The 26,099-nt window shown below is 34.7% G+C and overlaps 1 protein-coding gene across 3 annotated transcripts in view; it reads left to right on the top strand.

The window, feature by feature from the left end:
* The window catches only part of Arfrp1 (ADP-ribosylation factor related protein 1), a 149,896-nt gene that overhangs the window by 85,688 nt on the left and 38,109 nt on the right, over window positions 1-26,099 (top strand). For all 3 annotated transcript variants that reach the window (XM_090401512.1, XM_090401513.1, XM_090401511.1), the window contains exon 6: window positions 7,590-7,660. In XM_090401512.1, the coding sequence (XP_090257638.1) occupies window positions 7,590-7,660 (71 nt within the window). The remainder of the gene's footprint in view (window positions 1-7,589; window positions 7,661-26,099) is intronic.

Raw genomic sequence — 26,099 nt, 5'->3', positions numbered from 1 at the left:
GGTCTCACACCAGTCGATGAAATTTATCTCCCACAATCGCAATATCCATGCCATGGCAGGATTCAAATCTGCAACCTGTTGGTTCAAGAATGGATACATTAACCACTCAGCCAACCAGGCTGGTGTTACATCGTTGTTTTCTCTCTATTTTCTAAGCTTATATTCCTCATTAATCTCTATTATTTTCTCTAATGTATAGCCTAACTTGATTCTATCCAGGGATATTCCCTTTTCAGATACTGACAAAATTTGTATTATGCTGCGCCAGCCAGTATCCTATAACAGGAAATAATTCAAGCTCAGGGAAATACTCCTAGACTCACTGGCATACACTCTAATATACACTTCACCTACAGTTATATAGATTTCGGTACTTTGCAGTTGCGACCTATAATCTATTCTTAAATATATATATATATATATACCCAAAATTCTTCCTGCTATGGTTCTAATTTCATAAGTGGTAATTTGATATCTTGAATTCAGGCATATGCAATAAAACATGTTTATTGGAACTAAAAGACAAGTACAACTAAATTGAATCAAAATGCTAAAACTTCTAAATCTCATGCTAAGATAGATAAACAATTCAATATTAATCAAATTCACTTAGACAGATCAAAATATTAATCATACAAGATTAGAGTGGAAAGCAATGACAATATCACATTAATTTAAGATCCTCTCATGCATGCTATTCATAAAGTACATATTATACAACTTGTTGCTTTCTCAATTAAGGTTATCTACCAAATAAAATACACTTATCATTTCAGTCACATTCAATTGGAGATTCGTTCCTGACAATTCCTTGTCCAACAGAACCAGCTGTTTCAAATACGAAATCTTATCAAAGTTCTCTAAAGGATTGTCCATATTACTTAATCAAAACACAAATTTCTATCTTCTATCACTTCCATAACATATAACAAAGATCTTTACATTACCCAGTTCTTTCCGAAGGTCTATTAACTACCACGTGTTGTTCTGGTCATCCTTCGATTGGCTATCTCAGCACCTGGCTTTGTGGCTACATTGTCTTTTCTACTGCTGCCGCACACGAACTAGTTTCTGCTGTGACTAAGGGCTATCTCTGCTCCTTATGATGGGACATCCAGCAACTGGCACGATTCTGCATAGGCTGATGATTCGCGTACGGCTCCGCGTGGAATCTTCTCCACATAATCGGGAAAGCAGCCTGTTGTCCGACATCGTTGCACCCTGGCTCGTCTTTTCTGGTCAAGAATCACTGGTCAAGAATCCTTGAGATGAAAATCCAGAAAAAAGCCTTGCAATGTGGCACGCATTGCCTTATATTCTGTGTTTGAGCGCCCTCTTTTTGCTGTATCCTTTTCTGCACGACCCTTTACTTTTAATGCCTTTAAGTTGATCCTTGACTCTCCATTGAACTGTTAGTTGCTGTTTTCTAGGAAAGTGCGCTTAAGTCACTTTCCGCATAAGCTGTAGCCTTTGGCATTACAATCGATACATGCGGTTCAGACACGACCTTTGAACTATTACTCATTACCTGTCTGGCGACTTATGTTATTTTAGGTAGCTTAATAGGACACAAATTTAAGCTAATATTTCTTTTACATAGAATCACTAATTTGACATAATTCTCTAATTTAGTCTTCCGTTTGACAACAAATATTTCTAATACGTTACACACATTAATGCACATTCTCATATACAACAAACAAGGTCTTTCTTACTTTCTGCTGGTGTGCAGGTATTATCTTAAATTAGTTAAATTACCCATGTTAGATTCTGAATGAACAACTTCTTAGAAAATCCTCCATTTAGGATCTAACACTGGCATAGATGACCTCCATCACTTCTAAGAGTATTGGAGTGGGGGGCAATGGGCTGATAGTTTGATGACTGACTGTATCTCTCTTTTCTCCCTTTTTAGGGACAGGCTGGATAAAGGTTAGTTTTCATACTGTTGAGCAGCTACCAGATGACTATAACAGCTTGGTGATACAGAATGCTATGTTCTCCCTAGGACCTTTTGAATGGGCAAACCGCCCAGCTGGTTTTACTGACCGCCCAACTAATTAATGAGGTGAATTGACATGGCTAAATAATGAGCAAGAATGGAAAAATAATTAAAACTTTTTTTTAATTAATAGTGATGAGAAATTGAACCAGAGAGTCTCGATACTCGTGAGACCAGCTCAATTTCTTGCATTGCAAGCCAATCTCGAGAGCTTCGGATATTCACTTTGATGCACACCTGTAAAAATAGTCATAATTTAAAATTCTGAATATTTTTACAAATTGTTTATGTTTTTTTATAGTACATTATTAGTTTTGGTTTCATAACACGCATTATCAGCACTTGCGATATGCACGTTATTGATGTTATTTTGTCAAAATGAAATGTGAAGCATTTAAAAAAAAAAAAAAAGTACTTACTGGATTTGGATAGTTATTATTACTTTCAGAAATTTTATTGTGGTTTAAAATTATTAAATGCCATGTTTTGTAAAGACATTCTCGTAACGCTAACGGAGACACGACACGTCAGCCATTATACATAACTTCTTGCTTGCCACTTTCATTGAGTGCGCATGCTCGCCTAGGAATTTGATGGGTGATTGACAGCTGACAGAGAGAATATTATAACAAAAACAACAATAGAGCATTCGGTATATATCAGAGAACAGAGGATAAACAGAAGAGAGCTAACGTAAGTTTAAGAACGCAGGCAGGCAAAATTTTGTTCTTAGGAAATTAAGTTTTTATGTGACAATCCGGGGCATATTAATAGAAGATTCCGAAAAACGAATCGTAGAATTGTGAGCCTTTAAAGTGGAGGAGTTAAGACTGTAAATAAGTATTGGTAAATAAAAGAAAATATTGACGTTTGACGTTCTATTGGAATGTTCGAGGAAATGCTGCTTGAAAATTTTATCTATTTTAACGACGCCAGATCTATCTGTTATTTCTACTGGAAAAGGTGACGGAATTTAGCAACTTAGATAAAGAAGTAGAAGAAACTTTTTTTTGCTGGTACAAAAATTGAACTGCATGAGATAAGAGTACCTATACTTCGGTGAATTCAGAATATCTTACTTCAGAGTCAGGAGGAATAATGTGTACTACATAAGGGTGATGAGAAAGGATTCTATGAAAAAAGAAGAGAATCTTATACCTTCGGAAAAAGGCCTTAACAAAGAAACTGACTGAACATTTTGTTATTGTGTAAACAAGGTGTTTAGTCTAGTAGATGTGATTAAGTATATGTTAAACAAACCAGTAATAGAATGAGTCAGAGAATGGGTGATCTCCAAAGTATAAGTTTATTTTAAAAGGCCTTGGATCTAGTTAATTTTGTAATTTTATTTGAAGTGTATATATTGTTTTTGTTTTATTAAATGTGTATGTTTTGTATTTGGTCTTGAGTCTGTGATTTTTCGGAATCTGAAAGAAACAGTTTAAAGTCATTGCACCAATTCCGATTGGTGCAATGACTTGTGCATATAAATAAAACACTCGGAAATAGAAATAATCGTTATAGAGAAAATCTGATAACTGATAATAAATAAATTAATAAATAATCCCCCTCTTTATAACAATTGGTAACAGAGATCAAATCTCTTGATAACAAAATGGCACAGTCAACAGTCTCGAGAGCCTCGTATATTCACTTTGATGCACACCAATCCATACACAGAAGAAGACAAAAATCGGTATCTCGAATACAACAGTATCGGTTGCAAAGATCTTTTACGAAAGAGACATAATTTTGATGTTTGAAAGAAATAAATTGTGAAAATTGAGCGAATTTGAATCGAAGACAAAAACCGATGTTAAAAATCTACATTTATTTTTCTTAATAATGGTTTTTGTCCAAAGATCATGAGTCAAGTACAGAGGATGATCGGTTAACGAACATAATCCGTTCAAAGACGTGTTCACTACCCAAATTGTTCGTTAACCGATCATTGATTTACCATAGATTTTTATGGGCATTTGATTAATTCGTTCTGGAGACCAAAAAATAAATAAAAAATTATATAATTTCTTACTACATTTATTTATAATAACAATAATTCATACATACACAGTCTTGCATTTTCATCAATGCAAGATCATCAATTTCATCAATGTCAATTGCTTTTCTCTCTTCTTCAGGATTTTTTGGAAGTGATTAATAGCATTGTCGTTGTAGAGATCCCCAAGCCTATTGACCTCAACCTAGTTTGGGTGCCATTCTAAGACCATTGTTCTGAAATCCTCCTACTTCTTCAAAAGATCTTTAATAGCAGATTTCGGCATTGATCCTCTTTCGTCTTCCTCTTTTTCAGAAGAAAACACATCTCACTGAGTTTCTTGGTGTTCTTCATTCAAGAGTTCTTGGAGTTCTTCTGTCATCAGATCATTTTCATGTTCCTTTATGAGCTCTTCAGTGTCATCTTCAATAACCTCCAATTCCAGATCTCTAGCAGTTGTCACAATTTCATTCATAATTTCAGGGACATAATCTCTGTCTCCCTGAATGCAGGAGGGACACAGCTGTCGCCAAGCAGAATTCAACTGTCGTTGAGTGACTTCTGACCATGCCTTTTGAATGAGCCTAATGGCTTCAAGATATCAAATTTTTCTTTCCAAAACGTTTTTAATGTCATCATTGAGAACTGGCATGCTTCAAAACACCGACGAAACAACGCGCAAGCATACAATTTCTTGAGACTGCAATAACCTCCTGATCGATTGTCTGAATCAACGAAGTAGTATTTGGAGGCAGAAACTGAACTGTCAGTCAGGGAAAGTCTTCCAGCAAATTATCTTCAAGGTCTTTTGTGTGTCCTGGTGCATTGTCCAATAGCAACAGTGCTTTCAATGGCAATTCATTGGTCTGAAGGTAATACTTGTTGCTTGGGGCAACAAGTATTAAACAGCCATTCTTTGAAAAGAACTTGCATGACCCATGCCCTTTCATTTGATCTCCACATCACTGGCAGTCTTTCTTTAATTATGGGATTTTTGTTGAATGCTCTAGGGTTCTCAGAGTGATAGACAAGAAGCAGTTTAAGCTTCATATCACCATAGTGTTAGCTCCCAAAAGTAACGTCGATCAGTCTTTCATGGGTTTATGCCCAGGAATATTTTTCTCATCTTTCGTGATGTAGGCATGGTTCGGCATGCACTTCCAAAATAAACCAGTTTCATCACATTTGAAAAATTTGTAATGGACAATATCCTTCTTTTTTTAATGAATTCTTGAAATTTGAGACAGAACTTCTCAGAAAAACTTTCTGAGATTACCACATGTTTAATGCCAGAAATCCTTCTAAACTTTGCAACACATCTAGTGGTAGCCTTAAATTCTATCTCCTCATGTGACGAATGTGGAGTTTGTTTCTTCAGTTCTTCAAAAATATCCCTAGCCCTCTCTTGAATGATAGTCATACAGTTACATCTCTTTTCATATTCCTTTCTTTTATCCAAACTAAAAGCAATCTCTCCATTTTTTCATGGATGGCACATCTTTGTTTCTCAGATGTGATTTTCGTTACTCCTTTAGCTGCTTGAGTCTTCTTGATTATATCTTTTTTAGCTAAGAATCTGCCTACTGTAGACCTGTTCAAGCCATACTGCCTAGCAACATCAGACATCTTCTGCCCACTCTCTACCTTGGCTATTATCTCTTGCTTGGTTTCTGTGGTGAGTACAGTTCTTGATACTCCACTCTTTTTAGGCCCCATAATGTTATCAGTTTTTTTTTTTTTTTTTTAAATAAAAAGTTCAGAAAAGCACTTACAAAAATTTAGAGAACAGAAATCAACTAGCGCACAAAAAGGTTATGTATACAACTGTCAAAGTCTCGTTCCAGAAACCGTTCATAGATGGCAGTAAAATACAGTTCTACAAATCTTACACACAGCGTCGCTTCTTCTTGTGTTTGTTCTGTGAGGTGTTCGTTATCCGAACATGTATTTGTTGTCTGAACTGTTCGTTAACCGATCACCCACTGTATTTAATATTTTATTTTGTAAATGAGAATAGGCCTCTTTGTGATCTCGGGGAATTCTCAAAACTCTCAAGAACTATGACGCCAGCCTCGAGTGATACAAATTCCCATTCCTAGTAATTAATACTTATAAATAGTAAAATTGCGACATAATGCGCGTTATGTGTCTCGGGTATTACTCTCAGTGCACAATTCGGTTATTTGTTCTGATTAATTTAATAACAATGATATTTTGTATTTATTAAATTACCCCATAATGAGTAAAAAGTCAAGTCAGAAAACCACACTCTTAAGTTATTTTAAGAAAGATGAAACCGATAAGCATAGTAGCGATGACACCAAACCAACAACAGAATCGTCGATTTCTGCAGTCTCTTTCAAATGTAAAATGTGCATCTAAACACCGCTTATCGGGTATTAAAAGTGAATGGTTTAAAAAATTCCATTGGTTAGTGGTGAAAGCTAATGGAATGATGTGTTCCACATGTATGAAATATGACCCACAAACAAGGAAGTGACTTGGGTAACTATGCCATGCACAAGACCTCGAAAAGAAAGCTTGGTTAACGATGAACAAAGCAAGTTACATACTGATTCTTGTTCAGATATAGTTGAAAAATGTATACTAGAAGAAACTGGAATAGAGGAAATTGAAAAATCAATTTCAATTTTGAATAACTTGCAGAGAGATGCTTTTCTGGGAGCTTTAAGATCTATGTATTGGTTAGTGAAAAATTAGTTACCACATACTACATTATTTGAAAAATTGCTTGAGCATTGCAAGGCTATGGGCTGTTCCTACTTAGAACATCTTAACGTTGGTAAAAATGCACATTATAAAATTCCATTATAAAATTCCAATACCTCAGAAAGAATAATGCGAGAGTTGGTTGATATTTTAGCATCAGAAATTAGATCTGAAATACTGAAAAATATACATTCTGCAGATTATTTCAGTTTATGTGATGAAACTACAGACATCTCAGTTTTAAAACATCTGATTGTTTACATTAATATGTTTGTCAACTTAGAAAAGAGGTCAGGGTTAGTTTTGTATCAACTTGCAACATCATCGATGGCAAAGCTGAGACTATAACTAACAAAATAATTGAAACCCTTGACAGTCTAGGCTTAAAAACTTGTAATCTGGTGGGCCTAGGATCTGATGGAGCAGCTGTCATGATTGGAAAGCAAAAGGGAGTTGCAAAACTGCTCAAAGATAAAACAGATGGACTCATGGTCAACTGTCATTGTGTAACCATAGAAGACCAAAATGTAAAATCTGACAATATTGGAGTCCTGATATATAACAGACTAATATTGAAGAAAATTGTCAATTGGAAGTTAATGTAAACGTCTTAGTACTCATCCTGTGCATATTAGAAATCTGATGATGATATTTGTTAAATTCATTAAATTTAAGAGATTTATATAAAAAAAATGATAGATTATGATGCATAGAGTTGCATTTTAATATTATTATTATGCAGTTATTTGATCTGTAATTTTTCAGTATGCAGTATATGCAAATAAGAAATATTATCTTTAAACCCCAAGTTTGTGTTGTAGATTGAATTTAAAAAAAAAAGCATATGTTTTATTTTAGAGAAAATGATATCCAGTGAAGCTTTGCACGGCATTCCATTGCTGCTAGTAGCCAATAAGCAAGATATTTCTGTAAGCAAGCATAATTTCTTAATATGAGGAGTTTTGATTTAATTACATAATTTTTAAATCTACTGATGAAAATTTTATTGATATAATAAAATTTATAAATTAGCTATGATAGTAATTGTTATTAGAGTGCATTGGAGTTATAAAACTTATTTCTGAAGTTTGCTATAACTAGCACAATATTTGTTGTGCTGTGTCTTAAACTCATTTGCTAGCACTGCAGTCTCTCTTTCACCCCATTGCACTCAACACACTCCACGTAAAAAAAAAATTTGTTTCTTATTCTTTTACTCTCTGCTTACCTATGTAACTTTTTCATCCTCATTTCATTTTTGAATTTCTGTTAATAATCTCTTTTTGTGTAATTTTTCTAACTTGTCAGTCTTATTACTGATTTTCTCCTTAATTCTTCAAACTTTGCATATTGCTTTCCTGTAATCTACTCTCAGCACTGATATTGTCCATCTTGGAACTCGTACTGATTCATTAATATTCCAAAATCTAGCTGAGCAAATTAAGCACAATGGTCCAACAACCTGATTGATTATATGGACGAATCATAATCCGTACTTGTGGCTTCTGCAATACCATGACTGTTTTATGATCCCATCCACAGTACTAATGTACTATAGATTGACTAACCAACATGACATACATGGGCCCAACATTAAAAATAAAAAACAAATGATCATGAGACTGATAACATTCGTTCTTTATTATTGATTAAACACCTGTCCTTTTCACTGTTTTTGACAGTATTATCAGGGTGATCTGCACATAATAACTAGAAAAATTACAAATGTAACCTTATCTAGAGTACTGAAAAGAATAAACAGTTACACATTTTTGAACAGAATAAAAATTTAGAGCTAAGAATAGTTAATGCACATAAATAACTGTGCTGCAAGACTGGATAAGAGATTTTCAGATGTTTAAAAAAAAAAAATCCCAGGCTTTGTTCAGACTGAGCAAACTGCTTTGCTACACTCATTGAAGTGGTGAGACCAGGGTGTTATTGTTGAGATGAGGAATTGAAATTGTGGACCAGTTCATTTCGTGGTTGTCAGTAGAAGCATGAACGGTGAATCCTAACTTATTTCCTTAGCCATGAACTGAACACCATAACTGTGATGTTCCTTCAATTTTTCAAGTTCTTCCAGTCTGACTGACCTATGTAAACTTTATCAGTGTTTAGTTATTTTAGTTATTTTATTTTATTTATATCAGTGTTTAGTTTAGTATTAGTTATCAGTGGAAATAACCAGGTGTTTATAAATTTTATAAACACCTGGATATTTCAGAAGGAGATCAGCCATTCTGAGAACTTAAAAGGTTTTAATAAGAGGCTGTTTCTGAAAAGTAATACTGGCTTTGCAAAATCTTAGGACACTGAAGTTTCTAAACTAGTTTGTGAGAAAGTGATGCCTATGTTTTAACATGGAAACAATGCACATCAAAGTTTTACCTTAGTATGATGGAATTAATCAGTTTATCTAATTTTTCTGTATGATAATTTATTAACAGCCTCTTCTTTTTTTTTGATAACCATTAAAATGAATTGTTTATGGAGTAGGTTAGTTGATTTCTTTTATCTTTGTCTTTTAAAATACAAAATACAGATATCCCTTGCTTAGCACGGAATTTAACGTGGCGAAATTAATTATGGCAATCCCTTGATATACGCGACAAGTTTTGATTAACGCGCTTTTAACCCTGCAGTGCTCGCAGCTGATCTGACAGATACATGCAAAATGTTTAATATAAATATTCTTACACAATTCAGTGTATAGCTTGGAGGTCATGAGTAGCTGTACATTCATATGTTACGAGTGATATTCCGTACTGTTTTTTGCTGTCAGTTTGGTTTACCACATGTTATGTAAAGGTTTGTGATATTTGACAGTAAATTGTATCTGAGAGATACCATGACCTCCGATATCAGTATAGTATGGTTTAGTTTTTTTTTTTTAATTCTTTGTTCAATAATTTCTAGATTGTAACTGACAATAAATAAACCATCATGTATTACTGAAATAGAGAGCCAATGACTTATTTATCGTACATGTCCTCTAGGAGATGTGCTTTTCATTATGGAATATACTAAGGAAAGTGATCTGGAGCTTACTCCACCTTTACTACAAGTTGCCCATAAGATGGCTTATGCTTGCATCTGCTGAAACTTTTAGTTTCTATATATTCGGCACGAAACTCTTGTAGTTTCTGTATTCAGCTATGAAATAATGTTGGATTCAATATCCACTTAATTTTTCCCATCATGTATTATATTTGCAGTGTTTTTTTCTTTATGTTTTATTGCTTGTTTGCCGAGGTCTGGAGAGTCATTTTGCTTGTTATCATAGAATTTATGCCGATAAGAACAAAACTGAAACTGTTCAAACGACTCTTGATAACTTCTTTTGATAAAAAAAATTGCAGTAAATAATGTAGGTACAAGTATTTATTAAACATTTACTTTGCATTAATTTTTTATCTTTCCTAAAAGAGTGCCATATAAAATGAATTATTAATACCGTAATCGATCATGGACAAATTGTAATTTTTACCATCGATTATTAGATTTGATTAACGCGATTTTGATATATGCGGTAACATCGAGGAATACCTGTACTCTTGTTTTTTAGGAGTAATAATTCCAAACTTTTGTTGAGAGCATCAGAAAGATATTAACCTTTATGTGTGGATTTTCTATAAATTTAGATGATATGGCTCCTGTTTTTTTGTTTTTTTTTCCATAATAAAAGAGAATTGGTTATTCCTTTATAGTTTGATAATGAATTTGATATTGTGATGTGAACCATCAAGAAAGATCAAATAATTATTTAGTTCTTCTTCCAGTGTGTATTGCCAGACAATAAAAATATTGTCCACATAACATTACCATATAGATATTCATGCAAGAACAGCCTTAGATAAAGCTCCATTTTCAAAAATTTTCATTTGCAAAGGGTGGGGACAGTGTTGACCCTGTTGACATACTTTTGCTTTTCATTAAAAATCTGACCTCCTGTTTGAAGTAGAAAGAATGAAAGCAGTGCCTTAAAACAAATCTCTTGCATCTGAAACATATCCTCTATTATGAATAATGGCATCGTCTGCACTAGTTTTAAAATTAATTATAGAAAAAAATTTTCTATAATTAATTTTGTGCATCAAATTTTGAAGCACAAAAGGCTGCAACATTAGGGCACATTAGAAGACTATGAAATGACAAGGAAAATATACTCTGAAGAAAAGAAGCAAGTAAATGCTCTAAGAAATTAAGTTGGTTTGCTGCAAACTGAAGAGGATAAGATCATTAGAAGATGAAATTGACACTTTGAAATCCATTATTTCATCAAAGGAATATAATGGAAAAACCTTCTGTAATCATAAATTTAAATATAACATCAGAACCTATATCTAAAAATGAAATAACAAATGTAATAGAGAAAATAAAAAATAGAAAAGCTTTGGGCAATGATAATATAGCAATAGAAATGCTTAAGACAACTAAACAAACTGCTGCCGATAAATTGCAGCTGATCGTTAACAATGTGCAAGAGATTGAAAAGATACCTAAACAGTGGAAAGAAGTAATGATAATTATCATCCCTAAGAAAGATCTCACTAGACATGAGAATTAGAGGGGAATTAGTGCCGGCAAAATTTTTCTGTAGGATATTGATAAATCGAATTACTGTGCATCACATTTTTATTTTAAGAAACATCACTGAAAAGCATAGAATTTAGAAGCCCATTATACCTAAATTTTATAGATTTTGCTGAAGCATTTGACAGTATTGATAGAGAAACAGTATGCTTAATTCTGCATAATTAATAAGCATTATGCAGAATTCCCGACAAATATGTGAAAATAATCAAAGAAATGTATAATTGAAGAAAAAGTTGTGCTGTTGCATAGCACACAACATCTGAATAGGTTGAGATAAGATCTGGAAGCAAGGTTGTGTAATGTCTGGGTTTATTGTTTATAGTCATCGATTGGATTATGAGAAAAGTTACAGGTGGTGCAAGAAGAGGAATTAAATGGAATCCTATGTCACAGTTAGAATATCTAGATTATGCTGATGACATAGTTTTGATATCATCAAAATACAATGATATACAAACAAAATTAGAAGACTTGTATAAAACAGCAGAAATGGTTTGTCTTAAAATAAATATGACTAAAACAAAAGTGCTTAAACTAAACATTAAATATCACAAAGAGATCAAAATCAATCAGCATGTTATAGAAGAAGAAGTTAATAATTTTAAGTACTTGGAAGCAAATGTAGATACTGAAGGTGAAAATGGAAGGGATATAATGCAAAAATTGACAAAAGCTAATACTGCTTTCAGAAAATTAAATAATATATGGAAATCTTCAAAATACAATAATAAAACAAATTTAGATCTTCAATAGCAATATTAAGGCCTGTAAGTGGACTAAAAAACAAGAAACTAAATTAAATAGATTTCAAACCAAATGTCTGCATAAAATATTAAAAATATTTTGGCCCCAGCGTATAACAAATGGTGACTTATATAAGCTGACTGCACAAAAAAGCATTGCCAATGGAGATGGAAATGGATTGGACACATACTAAGAATGGACAGCAGAGAGATTCCTAAAGTGGCTTTGACATGGATCCTAGAAGCAAAAGGGGAAGGCTAAATTAACTTGACCGAGAATGACAGAAAAGGAAAGAAGACTGGATAGCTGGAGAGGAGCCGAACTGGTGGCTCAGGATAGAGGTATCTGGAAGAATCATGGCCTTATGTGTCATTATACATGAAGAGGACAAATAAGTATGACAAATTTTTAATGAAAGAGTCAATATGGCTGATATATTTTTTCCCAGTTTAGCATATAAGTACATTGAGAGAATGTAATTAGAAGAATTCATGACCTTCACTATCAGAAAGAGAGGCATGGCAGCTTTGTGAATTTTCAGCAAGTTATACATCTTAGGAATAGAGGTGTTAAGAATTTTTGTTTAATTCATCAGACTTGCAGAGTAGGTTGTGCAAATGTTAAATTAATGCATTTGCTTTCTTATAGGTTAATCAAGTTGGATCATTAACTGTCCCTGTAAGTGAAACTGTCCAACAGCAAACCAGTAATTTTGGCTTCATATTTTACAAATTCCAGATTACAGATGTACATTCACTTTATCAGCGCCTGTTTTTTAAAGTTTCTCTTTCCAAAGCTATATATTACTTTTTTGGGATGGGGTTGTTTTCAGTCCAATGCCATTTGCTTTGCAATAAGTTTCTTTTTTTTTTTTTTTTTTTTTTTTTTCACACTTGACTCTTGATTGATAGGTCAAGGCACCAGATTGATTACATCCTGGCTCTCCAGCGGTGGAAGACAAACATCTCTGATGTGCACACTTGTCCTGGAGCAGATTGTGGTACAGACCATCAGCTGGTAAGAGCCAAAGTAAGACTGAGACTCCGAAAACTTCCAGGTCAGGCACATTCCACTAGATTGGATGTTAGAATAATTCCTAGTGGGTTCACAGAAGAAACATCAACTTGGCTGGATGATTTTTTGGAGACCAATGAGGAAATCTCACTAGAAATCCTTTGGGAAGGAGTCAAGATGATAATACAGGATACAACGAAGACGTATCTCGGCCCAATAAGAAAACCAAGAGACCCATGGATATCAGATTCAACATGGGGAATAATCAAAAGAAGGCAGTTGGAAAAACAAAGAGACACAGGGACCAAAGAATACAAGAGATTACATAGAGAAATCAGAAGAGCCATCAAGCAGGACAAGGAAAAGTTCTATACTAATAAATGTGAAGAAATAGAGTTCCAGATGAGAAGGCATAATTATAAAAGGATTTTTTACAACACTCAAAAAGAATTAAAATAGAATTTAATACTTCCTATATTTCGTCCTAGTCACTAGGACATCTACGGGGATTACAAAAACAATTAATGTAACATATACACAAATAACAAACAATACTAAGCCCAACCACGTGGGTGACACTAAAGTCCTATCTAGGTAGAGCGTCCTCTAAGGGCAGTAGTAGGTGGTCCAGGCCAGAGTGGAGTGGATAAAGAAAATGTGGAGTCCTCCCATCAAGAAAATTTTGATTTGGAACCTCCTCCACTTAGGCATGAAGTTGAAAGAGCAGTTAAGCAGCTCAACAGCAATAAGGCCCCAGGTGTAGGTGCAGATGAAATCCCAGCAGAGTTAATTAAAGCCACAGGGGATGGAGGATAAGAGTGTTTCATAGATTGATTACAAGGATATGGAAGACAGGATTATGGCCTAGAGGCTGGAACAAGTCAGTTTTCATACCACTACACAAGAAAGGTGATATGAAGGCATGCAAGAATTATAGGACTATTAGTTTGATATCTCATGCAAGCAAAATTTTATTAAAGATCATGCTAAATAGGGTTGAGGCAAAGATGCCCAAGGAACAAGCAGGTTTTAGGAAAGGTAGGGGAACCAGAGATCAGATCCTTTGCCTTAGACAGATCATAGAAAAATATAAAGAATTCAGACTCCCTCTGGTAATGTGTTTCTTAGACTACTCTAAAGCTTTTGACTGTTCAGCATGTGAAACTGTGGGAAGTAATGAAAAAAATGGGTTTTCCTCAATACACTATCAGGTTGATAGCCAACTTGTATAAGGAACAAGAAGCCACAGTAAGAAAAGTTGTTGGATTGACTGACTGGCTTCAAGTTGGAAAAGGAGTTAAACAAGGATGTTTACTTTCTCCTCACTTGTTTAGTATATATGCAGAGGACATCATGCGTGAAGCATTGGATGAGCTCAGGACAGGAATTAGGATAGGAGGTAGATTGATCAGTAATCTGAGGTATGCTGATGATACAGTACTTCTTTGTAATGACATGGAAGAACTAGGACTAATTCTTAACAAAGTTAACCAGATCAGTAATAACAGAGGACTTCAACTCAATTCTAGCAAGACAAAGATCATGGTTCTCAAAGGAAAAACAAACAGAGAAGCTCTTGAGAAACAAGTATACCTTAATGGAGAAAGAATTGAGGAAGTCAGCAAGTTTGAGTACCTGGGATCCATTATTAATGTGAAGAATTGCTGTTCAGAAGATGTCAGAAAAAGGTTAGGAATGGCTAAAACAGCAGTCAGAGACCTGTCTAAAATCTGGAAGGAAGGATCTATCTCCATGGGAACAAAGTTGAGGATTTTAGATGCAGTTGTTTTTCCAACAGCGACTTATGGATGCGAGACTTGGAACCTAAAGAAGTCAGATAAGAAACAGATATCTACTTTTGAGATGTGGTGTTACAGAAGGCTGTTGAGGATATCATATACTGAAAGGCGTACAAATGAATGGGTGTTAGAAAATATTAGTAGAACTTTAAGTCTCCTTAAGGATATTGACAGAAGAAAGTTAAAATATTTTGGACACATAGAAAGGATAGAAGGAGGACTTCTCAGAACAGTAATAGAAGGTAAAGTTCCTGGAAAAAGAGTCAGGGGTAGACCATCAATGAAATGGATGGATGGCGTGTGTGGAGTGACTGATCTTCAGAGAGTTGAGGCTGCCAGAAAAGCAAACAACAGGACTACATGGCGAGGCCTGGTGTGGAACATCACCGAGCATCGGAGTGACCATACGGCATCTGTAGATGCCCAGTGAACATAGAGAGAGACTCTTGATTTCTCATCAAAATAAGGAGCCGTGAATTTCCTTTTGTGAGACATCAATCAATAAAAAAAAAAACAGATGCCGGCACAGACTGATATTTTCATGCTAGCTCTTTTCACCACCACCATTCTTGACAAAAGGTCACCTCTTTTATCAAAACATGACCTTCTGTAACAATATAGGCGTTAAAAATGTCAAGAGATTCTACTTCTTCGAGTGCCATCTCCTAGAAGGAGGTTGGCAACCATGTCATGGAACCTTTTTCTTTCTTTTGCTGTTCTGGAACATTTATGGTAATTCAAGCCAGTCCAGTCCTTAATGTCTTCGAACCACATTCTCCTGGATCTACCTCTCCCTCTTTTTCCATCCAATTTCCCTTCTAATATTAATTTCTGAATGCCTTCTTATCTAGTTAGATGTCCAAAATATTTAAGTTTTCGCTCTTTAATTATTTTCATTAATGTTCTTTTCATTTTTGCTTTCTTTAAAACATCTTCGTTTTTCATTTTCTCTGTCCATTCATTTTCAACATTCTTCTGATGGTCCATATTTCGAAAGCTTCTAATTTTTTCTCTGCTTCTTTATTTAGAGTCCAAGTTTCACTGTTGTAGAGAAGGCTTGACCAGATATAGCATTTTATTAATCTTTTTCTTGTGTCTATATTAATGTCTCTGGATGTTAGAACAGTTTTCATATCAGTAAAGGCTTTTCTTGCTATCTCTATTCTTCTTTTTATTTCTTTAAGGGAATTTCCTCTGTCTGTAAACATTTTTCCCAAATATATAAAAGAACCTGTTCAATTTTCTTTTTGTTAACAGTTATGTTCAGTTTCTTATTTATTGGTTCTTTTGAAATAATCATGCACTTTGTTTTCTTTAGGTTAATAATTAGTCCTATGTCTAAGCTTCCGTTGTAAATTTCTGTGATTAAGTTTTGAAGATCATCTTCAGATTCAGCTATAAGGACTGTGTCATCTGCATACCTGAAGTTGTTGAAGTTCCTACCTCCGACTTTTACACCCTTCAGTTCTGAAATATTTTTAAAAACTTGCTCAGTATATATATTGTACAGTAAGGGTGATAAGACACATACTTGCCTTACTCCTTTTTTGATTTCAAAGTTGCCAGAATATGTATTTTTATATCTTATTGAGGCCATTTGATTCCAGTATATATTTGTAATTATACGTAGATCTTTTCCTTTTAACCCATTATTCTGTAGGATATGTATTAATTTCTTGTGATCTATTGAATCAAATGCTTTGGTGTAATCAATAAAACAAATATATATGCTTTACTGGTTGTCAAGGCTTCTTTCACATAATGTTTTCAAATTGAAGTTCCTTCTCTTGTATACCTTTGTCTTTTTTGAAAACCTGATTGAGTGTCTTCTGTTTCTGCTGACAAAGTGCCTTTTATTCTTTCTAGGATTATTCTCAGTCGTAATTTTGTAACATGGCTTGTTAAAATTATTAGTCTATATTCTGTAATTCAAAAGTTCTTGGAATTTTGGGAATAGTGACAAAGATGGATTTCCTTAGATCATCAGGGATGTATCCTCAATCATAGATGTTATTAAAAATAACCTTTAGGTCATCAAGTGTGTTTTCATTTACTTTCTTTAACAATTCAATAGGGATCTGATCAGGGCCTGTTGTTTTACCTGTTTTCATTTGACTTAGAATATGCTCTGTTTCTTCATATGTAATTGGTTCACCATCCATATTTTGTATATCTGGTGCGTCTGTGCGATCAGAGTCAAACAGTTCTTTTCCATATTCTTTCCATCTTTTTATGATATCTTGTGTCTCTAGTAGCATTTTTCCATTTTGATCTTTATACAAGGATTATGGTTGAAATTTTTCTTTTTATTTGTCAGGGCTTGGATTGATTTATGCATTTCTTTACTATTGTGTTTCTTGTCCAGTTCCTCTATTTCTTTACATTTTCATAATTTTACTGAGTATTCTATACTGTTCTGTACTTTTTCTTTTTTCATCTTTCATTCATAAGTTCTAGTATTGATTCAGTCATCTAGGGTTTTTTCTTATTGTATTTGATTTTGGGATAACCTTGTTAGCTTATATATTGCACTTCTAAAATTTGACCACCTGTTTTCAATTTCCTCTGTGTTACAAAATATATTGTCTTCTGTTTTATATCCTATATGATCTAATTTCTTCCTAATTTCTGAGTTAAACACCATTATGTTGTCAGGTATATTCAGAGCTGTGAAGTCAAGTCTTTCAGTATGATTGTTTTTTAGAAATGTTTTTTAGTTTAATTTTTAAAGTGGACACAACAGGGTTATGGTCTGAACCTATATCAGTACCTGGGTATGTTTTTATGTTGGTTATATTATTTTTGTATCTATTATTTATCATTATGAAATCTATTTGGTTTCTTATAGAGTTATTTGTCCAAGTATACAGTCTGCACTTTGGATGTTGAAAGAAAGTATTCATTATGCACAAGTTGTTTTGAATGCAGAATTGTATCAATGTCTCACCTCTTTCATTTCTGTCACCTAGTCCAAATTTTCCAACAACTGGATTTTCTACCCCTTCTCCAACCTTTGCATTCAAGTCACCCATCACTATGAGTATCTCATTTGATTTTACATATTCTCTAGATTTTTGTAAGTTATTATAAAAATCTTCTATTTCTTCATCATTGTGAGTCATCGTAGGGGCATAAACCTGGATAATTATGATGTTAATAGGCTTTGCGGCTAATTTAATAAGTATTATTCTTTCATTTATGGGCCACAGCCCCATTACATATTTAAAGCTGTCTTTCTTAATCATGAAACCCACTCCATATTCATGCTTCTCTCCACCAGAATATACAAATGTAAATCCATCTTTCTCTAGTTTTCCCATGTTAGGCCATCTTGTTTCACTAATTCCCATCACATCAACTTTAAGTCTTTTTATTTCCTGTATAAGGTTGTCAAAATTCCCTAGTTTATATAATGTTCTTATGTTCCAATTTTCAAGACTCTGTTTCTTGTTTTCAAACGAGGAATATCAAATGCCAACCTTCCTTTTGGATTTAAGTTGACATCATCATAGAGTGCACTTGCAGCGCTCGTTTTAATCACAGTTTCAGTGTCTTCTTCCCTGTAACTATTTACAGCTTGGGACGTTCCGATTTCCAAAGCATAGCTTGTAAAATATTTCCGTTTCTCCATGGTCGACTGTAGGATAGAGGATAGTAACGTGGTGAGGCCCTGATCTCTTCCACGTCTGCAATAACCAGCTAACTTGGCTCACTCTGTCAGCCATTGATCTGTATTCAGAATCATCCGCCTGCCAGTTGTTTCACATTGCCGTTGATATATAATGAATCTTCTGCCAATGATGAAACATCAGATGGCATTGGTTAGGACTGCAATAACATCTGATGTTTCAACATCTCCCACGTTGTCCACATAACGTCTTGGGCGATGCACTTTATAGCTTTCTGCTAGTTCTTTGCTTAGTATCAACTTTGCCATGGCTCATTATGACATCATGTTTCCCCGGGGGGGGGATCCACGTGGAGGCATGATACTAAGACTTCCTGGGTATGGCTCTCCGGACTTCACCAAAATATTGGCACTGCCATCTATATCAGTTCCATCAGGGTTTTTGACCATGCCATAGGTTGCCAGCCCACCACGGAAATCCATCCCAGGCTTAACTGTGCTCAACATGCTACAAGCATGACTGATGGCTAGTCAGCCAAGATCCTGGTAGGAGAACACAGCTAATTCCGTCAAGAGATTATGCTCTATGAAATATCAGAAACATGTTTAGAAATATATTAATGTTGTTTCAACAAGATGATGCACCATGCAGGATTATCTGATCAATGAATTTCCTGATCATTAGATAGGTTTCTGAGGGAGTGCTTTTGAATACCCTCCAAGGTCTCCAGATCTTGCCCTTTGGATTTTTATTGTATGTGGGATAGATACTTGAAAAATCATGTTTACAGTTGCAAACTGCAAACATGATTTTGCTTGGCTTATACCTTGCAGTTTGTAGATCAGTTGGTGAGAGAATTTGCATTTTGCAAATTTAAACTAAATTTATGTTATATAAAAATAATAAATAAATCAGCTAACGCCTTTTATTCCTTTATAGGGAATAGGCGAGGCCTTTATACCCTATCTAGTGTGTGGAGACTGAGTGGACAGTTCAATCTCCACCGGTAGCCAATCAGAGATAGCTGGCTCATGTCTATCACTAATTATATGCAACCACCGATGAAGAGGCTGGCAAACAAGTGCTGCCATCTCTTGGTACCTAACCCTAACAGGATATGTTACTGTCTGAAATAATGTGGGTACTACGGTCAATTTTCTTGAGTTTACAGGACGAAAAACCCACTTGCCTATGCCAGAGATCGACTAACTCAGGAATCGGTCGAAAAGAGGCTTACAAAAGTTCCTCCAGTCGGCAAGTCGACAACTGGATTTGAACCTGAGTCTAATTTCTTGCCTATGCCAGAGATCCTCCAGTCGACAACTGGATTTGAACCTGAGTCTAATTTCTTACCTATGCCAGAGATCCTCCAGTCGGCTAGTCGACAACTGGATTTGAACCTGAGTCTAATTTCGAGTGACCAAGCACAGAGGATGCAAGTGCCACTTCCACTGAGCTACATGTGAAAAAATTGTCTATCTCTGAGCTTTAAAATGTGATAAAGAAAATATAAATTGTATATGTTCGTGAAATTTAAATTTTTAAAGTGAGTATACATAATTTTGAAACACCTCACATGTATATGCAGAGAATGAGGTTTAATTATAATATGAAATTATCTTAAAATACAGGTATTTTGGACTGAATCTAATCCATTATCACTGATACAAGGCAAATTTGTAAAGAATAATGGATTAATGTTTATAGCACAGGCCACAAGCATCTGATATAATAGGACATAAATAGTGTTATAACATTGCCACATCCAGAGAGCACACTGATTGCGTTCCTAGAACAGAACCTTTAATCCAAAATCAAGTTCATCATGGGGAAAAAAATTAAAACATGTTTCATAGACTACTTGAAAACTTTTGACTTTGTGCAGCATGTGAAACTGTGAGAAGTAATGAAAATAATGAGTTTGCTTCAACACATTATCATCTTGATATCTCACTTGTACAGTGGGTAAGAAGCCATGATAAGAACAAGTGTTGAATTAACTTATTGGCTTCAGGTTGGAAAGGTAATTAGGCAAGGATGTCTACTTTCTTCTCACCTGTTTAGTATCTATGCTGAGGATATCATGCTTGTAGCATTGGATGAGTTTAAGACAGGAATTAGGATTGATCAGTAACCTGAGATTGTGAGAATAATCTTATTCCCACAATCTCTGGAACCTAAAGAAGTCTAAAAATGAAAGGATAGCTGTTTTTGAGAAGGCTGTTGAGGATATCATATACTGAAGGGTGGACAAATAGATGGGTGCTAGAAAGGATCGGTAGAACTTTAAGGTTCCTTAAGGATATTGACAGAAGAAAGTTGAAATACTTTAGATGTATTGAAAGGATTGAAGGAGGTCTTCTCAAAATAGTAATAGAAGGCAAAGTTTGCAGAAAAAGAGGAACAAGCAGACTGTTAATGAGATGGATGTCTAGAGTGACTGATCTTCATAGAGTCGAAACCTCCAGAAAAGCATACAACAGGACCACCTGGCAAGGACTGGTAGGGCACATCACTGAACAACTAAGTAACCATATAACATTGGATGATGTCCAGTGAATAGATGGATGGTCAGATATCGGTAGTTATTTATTACAGTTTTTCGTGGTATAAACAACACCAGAGGGAATAATTAATTAATTTATTGAACATATCAACTGGACTCTTCTAACCAGCATCTTTAGAGCACAAGTTATTATTATACAGGTATCTCCATGTAGTCAAAAGTGTCATTGTTAAAGACTCATTATTTACTCAATACCTAACATTTCTCTCCATAAGCTAATTCATTCATGATGAAGTGCTCACAACTATCTCTGGCAAGCCATTCACCACCCTCCAATCAAAAAATCTAGTCCTAATACTGTTGTTAACAACACTCTTACACAATTTCCATGAATGACTCCTTATTCTCTCCCTTCCTGCTATATACTGAAAAACAGTCTTCAGTGGCAATCCTATAAAACTCCATAATAGTCTATATGCTTCTATTATTATGTCTCCTCTTTTTAGCCTATCAGCTAGTTATTGAAGCCACAGACCTTCCATCTATTCTCATAGGGAGCATTTCATAGACCTGCCACAGTGTTTGACTTCCACTGATCCAAATTAATTCATTTACCCGGACTTATAAGAAAATTACTGATTTGACAATTTTAACGAAAAATAAATAAACAATAGCAATACACTTAAAGCAAATTAAAAATAATATAAAATAATGATAAATAAAATATTATGTTTTCATTTTTAATTAAATTTGTAAGTAAGGAGGAATACACAAGAGATCCACCAAAAATCGATTGACGGGTTGAACACCCCTGCTATAGAGGCTAATGACTCCATATCAGTTGCCTTAGTATCCCATAATGCAAAACACACACCCTTTCAGATGTGTATGGTGCTGTGCATTAAGGTAAGGGCCACTATGCAGACCTTTTTTTTTTTTCTTGGTCTAGCCACTGATTAAATCTCATCAGTGGGAGCTAGGCCACTGGCCTAGAAGTGGCCTTTCCCACAATGCTTAGTATTATATACACCTATTAGGATGTATGTTTTTCATTATGGATACTAAGGCAATTGATGTGAAGTCATTAGCTTCTGTATACAAGTAGCCTACTCATGAAGATACTTTACATACAAACAATGTTTGCTTACACTTGGATAAAGGATTAAACCAAGAAAATAATTTCTTGGCATCCTTAATTTAAACACTAATGATGGTGAGCTTGCACAATTCATGTTGTATTATGTTAGCCAGTAACATGATGAAAAGAGCATCTGATATCCGTGTGCAGTGCCGTAACTAGTGTTATTAATGGTTTATACTCTAATTGTTTAGGTTAACTTCTATTGTTTTATATCTTTCTTTTATCCTATCATCTGTGCCATTTGTTATAATGTTTCCTTATATCCTATCCTCGTTCTTATAGCAAGCTCACCACTAATCTTTACTTATTTTTCCTTTCTCTCTAACACATGTACATAACTCTTTTGTCCCTTATCAAACTAATATATTTCTTAGGATCTCTGCAGTCTTATTGGCCTCTCTATGCTCTAAACGTCAATTTATCACACAACAATCTGATGGAGTTCACCCTGTAAGTATTAACACATTTATTTCTTTTGCTGCACCAGCTAATACCTAGGATAGAAAGGATTCTTGCTCAGGGTGACCCCTTCAGAGAGATAATGATAATTTGATCAAGATTAATCTTATTCCTCCTCTTGCTTATTTCTTTCTCACAGTCGTGGCTCGCTTAATATATTTATTCTCATGGGTTTATCCCGCTTAGTTCGTTAATGATTTTATGAGCGGTAGTTTTGAATTCATATAACATAAGCACATCAGGCAAGTACATTAATGAAACAATTTAATGAGCTTCAAGGTGATACACAATAATACAATATAATTTAAGCAGGTTAATATGGTAGCACTCAATTTAGTTCAAAGGCTCTAATTAATTTGTACTAATCACGCACTAAATTACAAATAACACTAATACAATCATAAAGTATAAAATTCATAGGTCATCATCATGCCATTCTGATACACGTGGCCATCAGTTAACACAATAGCACAATTTACACATTAAGTTTAACATAATCAGATATCTACTCGGCCTTGTGGGCTAACAAATCTTAACACTGTTTCGGACCTATGCCTAGTTGTAGGCTACTCTTACAGTCCCTTAAGTTCAGTCCAATACAAATGTCCTCACAAGGAATTCACACTCTTCTATAACTGGAATTAGTATTTTAAAAGTCTACATTACCATGTCTGTCCTTGAATTCTTAAAGCTTGTTCCTGCCTTGTCTGGTCATCAATGCCTTCAATATAGTCGCTTTAGAGGATATCTTCCGTAGATCTGTGTGAGTGGAATCTCTGCGAGAAACCGGGGGGTTGGCAAGGTGACATCGCCTTGATTGGAACGGCATCAATTTGGTTTGTCCATCGCACGACGTCGCTCAGCTATCCAGTGTACAGATATAGCTTGGCTCAATACCAGCGCTACTACAGATGATCCAAATGCCTTCCGCGATAAGCCAGGAACTTCCCCCGATGACGACGAGCTCGACCACTCTCCGAGAGATCAGGAACCAGGAATCCAGGAAAAAAAACATCTCGAATCGTGCTTGCAAGACCTTTTTGTTTAACTCTTTCCTCTTGGCAAATCTTGAACTTCGCGATTCGCGGCATCGCGGTCACGTGTGCTAACGTCAATCACCTTAGCTCCCTCTATTTATTTTCGCACGTGTGTCTGCCTTCCTTTCTTGGAAGACGCTTAGGTTTCCTTTTCCAATACTTCTCTCCCTCCCTTCTTTTCCATAATGCAGGACGGCAAAAAGTGACCCTTGAACCCTGACTCATAGGCCTTGCTAATTTAGTACTAGAGACTGGCTTTATCAAATGGATTTGCCAGCTTACATGGATCTCTATAACTGGTTCACACTTAATACAGATTATATATAAAATATAAAAGCGTATTATACAAATTCATGAAATTCCTAAATTTTAAGTGTTTTGTACTTGTAAACAGCTTACACTTATCCTATTGCCAACGTTCCCTATTCTCTGCCTTAGTTGTATTTAAGGTTGTGACCTGAATATTTTATAATAAACATTTCATAGCTTATTCAGGACACAACACTAGGCAGATGTAGTGGTTGACTGACACAGGGCCCAGGATGAATGGGCCTGAAATGGGGTATCAAAAAATAATCAGTATTATATTTTAATTTTCAGATTTTAAATCTTGCTGCTGTGGGGCCGATTCCACAACGTTTTTGGTTAAAGTTAAAAATGAACTGATCTCTTCCTATTGTATTTGTTTTTTTATTTTTTCCAAAAAAAACTGAGGACCATAAATAAATTCTTGCACAGGACCCATGAAAAGCTAGTTATGGCACTGTCCATGTGCATCAGATGTTTGATGAAAGATGATTAAACATTGAAAAGAATTGTAACACTTGGGGAGGGGGGGGGATCACGTAAAAATAAAATGTTTATTAGTGTAGAATTTTGGCCTTAGTATAATAGGCATCGTCAGTACAAGATCACAGAATGACAATTAAACATTTCCAGACAATTATAAAAAGCACCACCTAAGTAGCTAATGTAAGATAACTATTAAAGGTCAGTAATTTTCTGACTTATTAAAAAAAAATTATATATATCTAGACAATATAAAGTTGCTATAAAGAAAGATAGCTGATTTAAAAAGTAATATCTCCCACAAAGAAGATAGCTGTAGACCTTCAGATCTGTTTAAGTTAGGACAGTGAAGTAAACTTTCACACGTTTCTTTATAAAACCATTGTATGAAAAAAATAATAACTTTTATGAAGAAATTCTTGTCTTGTTCCAATGAACTCTGTGTTTGGTGTTGATAGCATGCTCCACAAGTCCGGACTGTTCAAGCTTGTGGTATTTAATATAAGACTGTGTTCATCTAGCCAAATAAAAGCAGATCTTCCTGTTTCTCTGAAATAAGTTAACCCACAAGAGCAAGGAATATGGTAGAGGTCTGAATAATTGAGAGGTGGAAGCTTGTCCTTAAGAGAAGCGAGAAAAGTGGAGATTTTTCTGATGGGGAAAAAGGAAACTAAAATATTCAGTGGTTTTAAAACTTTCACTATGCGTTCACCAATGCCTTGCATATAAGTGATATAAGTTATTTGCTCCAGTGTTATAATTCTTTTTATTCTGTCAACTCATGGTATTTCATTATTGAAAAATGACTTAACATGATATAAGCATTAAAGATATTAAAAACAAATATATTTTAGCAAGGAACTTGATATTGTTAGTATTCAAGAATATATATGAGCAAAGCTGATTTAAGATGATATGGATACTTAACAGAATGGCAAGTTAAGATTAGCAAGCAAGTTTTTGAAGACAAGATGGCAGGAAAAGATCTAGTTGGTTTCATGCATTTGGAAATGCTTTAGAAAACCAAAATATTAGATCTGATAATATTGGAAGTCTGCTAAATAGCAGATTAATTTGGAGAAAAATTGTTGATGGGAGGTTAATAATATTGTAAACTTAGTTATGTAAAATATTAATGTAATATCATCTTCATCATCATCAAATTTCTGACATGTACCCTCAAGGGGGTGTACAGGATATGATAGTACTACATGAAAAATTTACATCATTACTAACTTCCTATCTACAATTTTTCTCCAAATCAGTCTATTACTTATCAAGTTTCCAATATTATCATTATCAGATCTTATATTTCTATCATCTAAGGCACATTGTACCGTATCAATCCACCTATATCTTGGTCTTCCTCTGGGTCGTTTTCCTGCCAACCTGGCAGAGAACACTTGTTTTGCTAATCTTTCCTCGCCTGTTCTGTTTAAGTGACCATACCACCTGAGATTAGCTCTGCTAATGCATTCCTGGATGCCGACAATGTCAAGTTCTTTCCTAATATCCTCTTTTTTAATATGATATTGCCATTGATGCCATCTGTTCATGCCTCTAATCTTTCTCAGGACTCTCATATCTGCATTCTCTAGTCTTTGTTCAAGTGTTTTACTTCTGACCCAGCTCTCAGATCCATAAGTTAAAA

The sequence above is a fragment of the Typopeltis vanoorti genome, chromosome 12 (genome assembly GCF_054136105.1).
Source record: "Typopeltis vanoorti isolate ZY-2024b chromosome 12, IOZ_Tvanoo_1.0, whole genome shotgun sequence".
Lineage (NCBI taxonomy): Eukaryota > Metazoa > Arthropoda > Arachnida > Uropygi > Thelyphonidae > Typopeltis > Typopeltis vanoorti.
The sequence above is the reverse complement of the archived record's forward strand: the minus strand, read 5'-3'. Positions and strand labels throughout refer to the sequence as shown.